Source organism: Lycorma delicatula, chromosome 4, assembly GCF_047948215.1.
Source record: "Lycorma delicatula isolate Av1 chromosome 4, ASM4794821v1, whole genome shotgun sequence".
Taxonomy (NCBI): domain Eukaryota; kingdom Metazoa; phylum Arthropoda; class Insecta; order Hemiptera; family Fulgoridae; genus Lycorma; species Lycorma delicatula.
Window position 1 is genome coordinate 31,677,622 of NC_134458.1, and position 9,099 is coordinate 31,686,720.

Below are 9,099 nucleotides of genomic sequence, written 5' to 3' on the forward strand. Positions count from 1 at the left end.
TTCTTTGTAGCAAAAAATAAAACCGATTACGTAAATACAAATTAACTACTATATTTAAATAAAATTTTTCTCTCTTAATTTTTCCGTTAATACGTGTCTGCCATAATACCGTGGAAAGAAACACGGCTTCCATGTAAATTCATCAACGGTCATCCGTAATTCTACGTAATTACACCTACATACAGATCGATTCCGTCGAACAACCGAAGAAATTTTATCGGTATAATTATAACCGATAACTATTTTAACAATAACCAGAGATTTTTAAATAAATCCATCTAAATCGGTACGCTTTTCCTTTGCCTTATCGATCCAGAATTACCGACTTCTAAATGAAGTTTTGATGTACAAAAGTTCTACGCAAAACTATCGCGTAGAACTTAATCGTTTTTCATCTCGTTAAGAATATAATTCGCTTTACTTTACTTTTCTGTACGAAGTAGATTTACCCATCGTCAAAACCCAAACTTTTTTTTTTTACTTTTTGTTTTCTTTTAACGGCTACACGTCCATTTTCTCTCGACTTCAACCGCGATTAAGTTTTGTAGAACGCTCAACCAAAAAACTGGATTGACGTTTTTGTATTTTTTTTATTCATTATTTCTGGGCTTAGTTTGAAGGGACTATTCAGTATTTTAGCCGACAAAAGACCCTTTTTGATGACTCCAACGACCGAGAGAATCCCAGAATTGTGTGAAATAAATAAAAAGGGGCTATCTGTTTATTTATTGTGTTCGGTGTAGCTTAAATTTTTAATAACATTTGTTTTAATAGTGTAGATGTCATCGGATAAGTATTATTCGAAAAAATGCTGATTTAATTTACGTAAAAATTATGTAGCAAAATCTCTTTGTTCTTTGAAAGCTCCTTCAAAAGACTTTTTATCAATTTGTTATTTAAAATACATTTACTTGTATCGAGAATTCAAAAAAAATTAAATATTATACAAAAATAAAAATATATGTCGAAGTAGTGTAATAATATTCAGAATTAAATAATAATCATAAGCGTTAAGGCTGAATTAAGTTACCGCCCCACCTAACCGATCGATTCGGAGCTAGAATGAATTGTAAATTGTTTTAATTTAACGACAATTTACAATAATAAGATTGTCAAACATAAACCGACAGTTTTGAAAGAAGCACCCGTTCTGAAACTTAAAACCATATTAAACTTAGTTTTTTAAGCATCGTAGTTTTAGTTTTTAGGAAAGACTTTTAAAGCGATTCAAATATTTTTTTTTATATCGAGTCTTAAAGTAAACAAAATATACCGTAACGAATCGTTTGTATAACGATTCTATTTATCAAAAAGATTTCATCAACAGTTCAACTTTAGACGGTATAAATTTTATTTTTTATTTTCAGGTATAGGTCACGTTTCAGCCGGTAGCTCTGCGAGTTCACCTTTGGGAAACTCAATCCTTCCTCCGGAGGACTTTTCACCGTCAGCAGCTGTAAGTCCACTACAACGAATGGCTTCGATCACAAACGCTCTCATTTCACAGCCTTCAACACCGCACCATCATTCTCCTTCACAGCGCCCGTTGAAAGCAGTTTTACCACCGATTACCCAACAACAGTTCGACCAGTTTAACAATCTTAACACAGAAGAAATCGTTCGCAAGGTAACTTGTTTAAGTTTAGCGATAAAGTACTTTTTGCTTATAATGTTTACAAGTTATCGTTATTATTAGCATTTAATATTAATAATTATGCAAATTTATTTCAAGCCGTAATTTATTAATAACCTAACCGTAAACACCGTAACCGTTAACTGTAAACACAACTACTGTTCCAGACCTTCATTTTTCAAAATTACGAGTTTAACTACTATTTTCTTTTAGGAACACAGATAATAAGTTCTCGTTATTTCAAACTTGTAATTATAAAAATCTGAAATAGCTGTTTACATACACAGACGTAAACATTTTTAAAAATATCATGAAGGATTAAACTTTTGTTAATTTCTCCCTATTTTCTCATTCGCTTGCACTTACTACTCTGATCTGTCCTTATTAAATCATAGAACACCAACAGCTTATACTATGATACCGATTGCTAAAACAACTCCAAAAACCAATCATTAAAATTAATTTCTTGCAAGGGTCTTGATCTTTACGGTAAAATCTACTTTTTACGGTGAGAAGCATCGACTCTCATACCTTACAAACCTGCCATTTTAACATTTTTCTCTCATCTGTAAAAGTGGAATAAGTTCAGAGCATATCTGATCCCAATTTGATTTTCCTTATTAATAAATGCGTGAAATATTAATTTGAAAATGTCTTGTACTTTTATAATCCCTTGATTTAGTAATAATTATATTTTATTGCAATACAGTATATTAATTTATTGACATTTTACAGGTTAAAGAACAACTAAGTCAGTTTTCTATTAGTCAGCGCCTATTTGGTGAATCTGTCCTCGGGTTATCACAAGGCAGCGTCTCAGATCTTCTTGCTAGACCGAAACCGTGGCATATGCTTACACAAAAAGGTCGAGAGCCCTTTATACGAATGAAAATGTTTCTTGAAGATGATAACGCTGTCCATAAATTAGTCGCATCTCAGTATAAAATAGCCCCAGAAAAGTTGATGAGAACTGGAGGTTATGGAGTAAGCACAAGTAAGTTATTTAATTTTACGAGTTAATTTTGAAATAACATATTGTAAATGTGATTTTAAGCGATGTAACTCTAAATTTTTAGTTTAGTCATTTTAAATTTACAAACTACTTAAAATAAACAGGTTTTTCCATCGCATTTGATAGTTTTATTTTAGTATCTAATGATGGTTTAAAACTATATTTCGCGTTTAAGCAAAGTAGCTAAATTATATTATTAGAAATATGTTAAAATCGATATTGAAATAAATCACGTGACTACGTGTTTAATTAAATCAAGAAGCTCGTTAGAACTTCGCCGGTTAGAGTCCGCAGAACTGGACGGCACGACGAAGTCAACGAAATATGTTTACAGTTCTAAACATAACCTAACCTAAAAGTGAAATGAAAATGGGGGAAAAAATTAAAAAATAAGCATGAAAACATTACATTTCGGTTCAATTAGATTTGTAATAAAAAATACTTTCAAAAAATATCTCGAATTTTGTTAGACAACGTTTTTTTCTTCCATTTGATAAACCGTGGGACTCGAATTTGTCACTTTTCCTCAAAAAGGTGGTTTTACGAATCCCATCGCTAGGTAGCAGTACTTAACGGCGCCTTTGAATTTAAGAATGATATCGTACAAAAACTTGATAATGTATTAGAAATAATAAAATTTAAAAGAAAATATACTACAGCTTGTTTTAATGCGAAGATGAAACATTTTTTTAATTCCCATCTCTTCATTAAAAAAAAATAAAAGTGTTAGTTTACAAGAGATTATAGCTGCTAATAAAATACAAAAAACACGAACAGTAGGAAAGTGTTACAAATGTAGCAACAATAATTTGTTACATAAAACAGAAATAAATTAGATTGGTAAAATTTTTATTTTACAATTAGAACTATGTGAACTAATTGATGAAGAAATAAATAAAGTTTATTTAATAACAGTAATATAAAAAGTGTGTCCCTGGATACAATAAAAATCGAAGGTTCCACTTACAAAGTAATAAGTGCAATATTACATCACGAATCTTCGATTCATTAAGGTGGCATGTGGCATGAAGTGAATGATATGATTATCAACAAAAAAAATTGACCAAGAAATTAAAGAAATGTATATTTGTTTGTTCTAGAAAGGCAATAAATTTGAATAATAAATCCATAAGATCAATCAGTAATTCATAAAAAAAAATAAAAGAATAATCTAACAAAATGCAGTGATATCAAAAAAAATTAAATGAAATTGTAAACTGCACAGTAAGATTCTCACAAATATCATTCCTTCTGCTCAAAAAACAAAAATTTCTGTAATATAAATAAAACTCTTTTTAACAAAATGATACTGATATCAAAAAAGGTAAGACAGTAGTACATTTCTATTATCAAAATCCGTTATTAATTTAGAATATTTAAAAAGAAAATACTTGTTAAATATATGCAATAGACATAGATATACAATCATAAATAATAAACAATGTTTAAGTGTTTCGTATAATAAGCAAAAAATAGAAAAATTTGTTACAAAACTCTTACCGCCCCGATTTAATTTATTAAACTACGATTAATCATAAGAATTATATTATTTATGTAAATGTGATATGTATTACAGTACATATAAATGAAGTCGGGCCAGTAAGAGTTTTGTAACAAATTTTTCTATTTTTTGCTTATTATATGAAACGCTTAAACATTGGTTTATTATCTGTTATTGTATATCTATTGTCTATTACATATATTTAACATAAATTTTTTTTAAACAAAATTCTAAATTAATAACAGATTTTGATAATAGAAATGTACTGTCCTACCTTTTTTGATATCAATATAATTTTTTTAGACAGCTTTATTTATATTACAGAAATTTTTGTTTTTTGAGTGGATGAAATGATATTTGTGAAACTCTTACCATACGGTTTACAATTTCATTGTAATTTTTTTTTATGAAAGAAATTACTGTATCAAACAAATAAAGAAAAATAATTTATTTTTTTCTTCAGTTGTATTTAGATATAAGAACTCTTACAGAAGACTAAAACATACAATAAAGTTTATTGTATTAAAGTTTATCAGTTATCATAAACTAACCATGACTGTCAATAAAATGATGTTAAGAAATTTTACCATTACCATTTTCTGCATCAGTGTATATATACAATTATACATGACTTTAAAAGTTTTTTAAGATCGGTAAAGTTTCAGAAGATCAGTAAAGAAGGAAATAAATTACTTTTTTCTATTCTATCTGTACTTTTACAAAGTGAAGTGTGCAAGTTTTACTGAAATTAGGGGTTGTAAAATACTTTACCGGTTTGCAGATAACAAAGTGTGCCTAAAATATTCTAAATATTAAAAGATTTGAAATAAGATGTTTGAACAATTTAACAATTTGTAAACTAGGAATTAAATATTTTCTCTTTTACTTAAATTAAACTATCAACTGTGTTGTAAAAGAAAATGTTATTTGTTTAGTTTGTAAATTGAATGAGTAACTGTAAACTATTTTTCATTACCAGATTTGAATCTGAATTCTCAATTTCGTATTTCACTTTCAGTGAAATACAAAGATTAGCCGTACATAAGCTGTCTTATGAAAGTATCTACAATGGTTACTTGTAAATTCAGCTAAATTTAAGTACAAGTTTTGTGCATGAAATTTTTATTGGATAAAGGAAAACAGCCAAAATATTACAATTACTAAAAGTTTTCCTTAAAGATAAAAATGTATGGGATGAGGAAATTCACATCCTATGTGAACTGGTGTTAAAGTAAGTTTATTTTCAGACAAAAGTTTACATTTGCTCACTTACTATCAGAGAGATTTATAAGCAGCCCATGAATGCCTAAGTAAAAGTGGATTAGAATTAAATAATGTGCCAGAGCACATATGGTTAATGATATCTTTCCACACAGAAGGTATGACATATGCATCATAGGATAAATATGTTGATAACTTATACTGTAGTGTAGTACTATGTTGTATGGTTTAGGAAGGTTTGCCAGAATGATTAATAAAAAAAATCAAATATTTTTTTTTTTATAATCGAGGGTTAACGGATGTAAAACAAATAATATTCTTTTAAACTTTTAATTCTTTCAATTTGTTCAATTTTTTTATAATTTGGATGATTAATAGTCAGTTTGTTTGTTTTGCTTTTAGCAGCTTCTTCAATATCAAAACCGCTTCCTCCTGCACCTGGAAAACTGCCTCCGATGCCTCCATCAATGGAAATGAAGCCAAATGATGGAAGTAGTATGGGTCCTTTGAACTACTTACATCCTCCACCACAAGTTCCCCCTCCCCCTCCGCCGCCTATACATTTGTCTGCAACACATCACCTACCCCCAAATCAACAGGCAGCTCTTGACCAAATTAAGAAATCCCATCACTCCATGTCCTTACAACAGTGCAATAACCTTCAGCAGCAACAGCAGCAGCAGCAGCAACAACAACAACAACAACAACAGCAACAGCAGCCACAACAGCCACAACCCCCTCAACCACAACCACAGACACAATCACAGTCACAGCAAGCACAACAGCATCAGCAACAGCAAAGCCAGCAACAGCAGCAACAGCACATGAGAAACCTTAGTCAGCATGTTGCTCCTTCTGTGTATGAAATGGCAGCTCTAACTCAGGATCTTGATACACAAGTGATAACAACAAAGATCAAAGAAGTTCTTCTTGCAAATAATATCGGACAGAAGGTAAGACAAACATATTAAAGGTACATAAACATTTATAAATTATTTCCCTCATCCCCCCAAAAAATATTTGGCTGCAATAATATGCCTATATCCATAAATAATATAGTATATAATATTTAGGGAATTATATATTATTAGGATGTAATATAAAATATTTATATTAGGAATTATATATTTAGGAAATCAATTATAACGATAAAAAATATTAAACACACATGAAACACTTTGTGAATGTATGAGTATGATTGTTTAAAAATATTATATACCTGTACATTTATTATTTTAAATCAGCTTCTTTAATAATCATTCTGATTATAGAAATTACATTGAAAAATTATTTGTAATCAAGAATAAATAATTAAATTTTTTTAGCGTTATCTGCTTAATACAGTTGTGAGCACTTTAAATTAAAATTTATCTCAGTAAGTTACAAAAGCATAATGCAAGACGGGAATTTCTCATTGAGTAGAGATTTAATTTTTTCCAAGTATTGTGAAAATGGCATTTATTAAAAATTTGCATATAAACAGGTTTCTTTTCAATTGTGTTCACTAAACTATTCTGGGTTAAGATTTTTCAACTAATATTCTGCTCATTAAGTAATTATAAAAACCTAGTTTAAGTAATTGTTAAACAAAACTAATTGCAACTTCTATTGGAGCAGAAGTACTTGAGACAGAGAAATGTGGAAATGACATATATTTACATGTGTGTCTGGGTACCACATTTCTTAGTTTTTCTTAATCTGAACTCTGAGTTTCTTAATAATGTTGTTCACAATTAGTTGGAGGAAATAAAATTGTAATTTTTTGTTTTTCTAACATCATAGACATGATCAAATATTTTCTTAGTACTGAGAAACGTATAAATCATATTCTTATAACTTTATATGTGCATGCATGCGCGCACGTGTATATATATATATATATATATATATATATATATATATATATATATATGTGTGTGTGTGTGTGTGTGTGTGTGTGAAGATGGTTGTGTGTAGGATGACATTTTAGTGAGGGAAACCCACTTCATATCACACAAAAAATATCTGGTGTTTTACATCAAAATTTCATTTGAAAAAAGTTAACATAGAATTATTTGGATTAAATTATTGTACACTCTATTGAAACTCTTTTTAAATTTTTTAAACCAATTTATAAACCTATAATTCCATAAAAATTTCAAGACTAAAATTCATATTTCTTTGCAGATATTTGGTGAAGCAGTACTTGGTCTTTCACAAGGCTCTGTCAGTGAACTTCTTTCAAAACCTAAACCATGGCATATGTTAAGTATAAAAGGAAGAGAGCCCTTCATCAGGATGCAGTTATGGCTGACAGATGCACATAACATTGATCGACTACAGGCAATTAAATCTGAAAGACGAGAATTGAACAAACGACGGAGAGGGTCAGGTCAGCAGGACAACAGCAGTGACACTTCCTCCAATGACACCTCAGAGTTCTACCATAGCAGTGCAAGTAGTCCTCCAAGTACTAAAAAGCAAAGAGTTCTTTTCTCAGAAGAACAGAAAGAAGCCCTTCGATTAGCTTTTGCCCTCGACCCCTACCCTAGTTTAGCCACAATTGAATTTCTGGCAAATGAGTTGACTCTTGCTTCACGAACGATTACAAACTGGTTTCATAATCATAGAATGAGATTAAAACAACAATCACCTCATAGTAGTGACTCAAGTCAACCAAACAGGGAAAATCAAGGCTCAGGCTTTGATCCTGTTCAGTTCAGGATGTTACTCAGCCAGAGACTGGGTATAGGAAATATAACAGGTCTACCATTCCCACCCCCCTACTTTCCTCCTAATCCTGAGCTAGCAGCACTTATTTCTCGAGGGATAATTCCCTTACAGGAACAAGTGTCAGGGCTTGATCTCAGTGTTAAACATGAAGCCGGTACAGATTATGAGGATAATGACAGCAGATTAGATTCTGAAGAATCTGATTCTGGTGTTCCTGAAATGACTCCGGTCCCTGAGCCAAGAATCAACAGAAGAAAACCTGCAGCTCCACAATGGGTGAATCCAGATTGGCAGGAAGAGCCAGAAGTTATTAATGGAGTTTGTGTAATGCAAACCGAAGACTATAATGAAAGAGAGAGAGAAGATGAAACGGTTAGAGTAGAACCAACTCCTGTAATGGAGGAGGAAGAAGAAGAGGGACAAAGTGTTCGATCTTCACCTACATCTACTTCTGCAAATAGAAATTCTCCAAATCCTATAGATGTTAAAGTGGAAGTTAAAGAAGAACCTCACCCTGAAGATGAGAGAAAAACTAATGAAGAACAAGAAGACAGACAGATTATTAAAGAAGAAAAGTGGGATAGTGAATTTTAAACTGGAATTCTGAAGTTTTTAAGGACCTCAATTTTAGGTTACGAGGTCTTTTTGAAACGGGTCAGTGTTATTAAAATTTTATTAAGTGTTGTATCTGAAATGTTTCTGTTCTCATCTAAAATCAGTGTATAGAATTCTTTCTTTTATTTATTTTTTTTAAAGTTTTCCATGAATTTATTATCGACCTTAGCAGTAACTTCACTTCGGTCCAGTGTATAAATTTATTACAATAATTAAGACTAATGTTAATTGTAAATTGAATTAACTTCATAATACGTTATGATCTCAACAACTATTAAAACTCAGTGAGGATTTTATAAATCCACATTTATTTGTTTCGTGAGACTTTGTGTTGCAAATAACTTAATAATAATGATATATTTATAGTTGCTGTAAGTAATGTTTTAATCTGAAAGACTTTACATA

General features: G+C 30.5%; 1 protein-coding gene across 2 annotated transcripts in view; it reads left to right on the plus strand.

Annotated features, from left to right (window-relative positions):
• Positions 1–8,891, plus strand: part of LOC142323234 (homeobox protein cut-like) — a 293,478-nt gene extending 284,587 nt beyond the window's left edge. For both annotated transcript variants that reach the window (XM_075362598.1, XM_075362599.1), the window contains 4 exons: positions 1,368–1,627; positions 2,369–2,627; positions 5,770–6,320; positions 7,534–8,891. In XM_075362598.1, the coding sequence (XP_075218713.1) occupies positions 1,368–1,627; positions 2,369–2,627; positions 5,770–6,320; positions 7,534–8,673 (2,210 nt within the window). In that variant the 3' untranslated portion in view covers positions 8,674–8,891. The remainder of the gene's footprint in view (positions 1–1,367; positions 1,628–2,368; positions 2,628–5,769; positions 6,321–7,533) is intronic.
• The last annotated feature ends 208 nt before the right edge of the window (positions 8,892–9,099 follow it).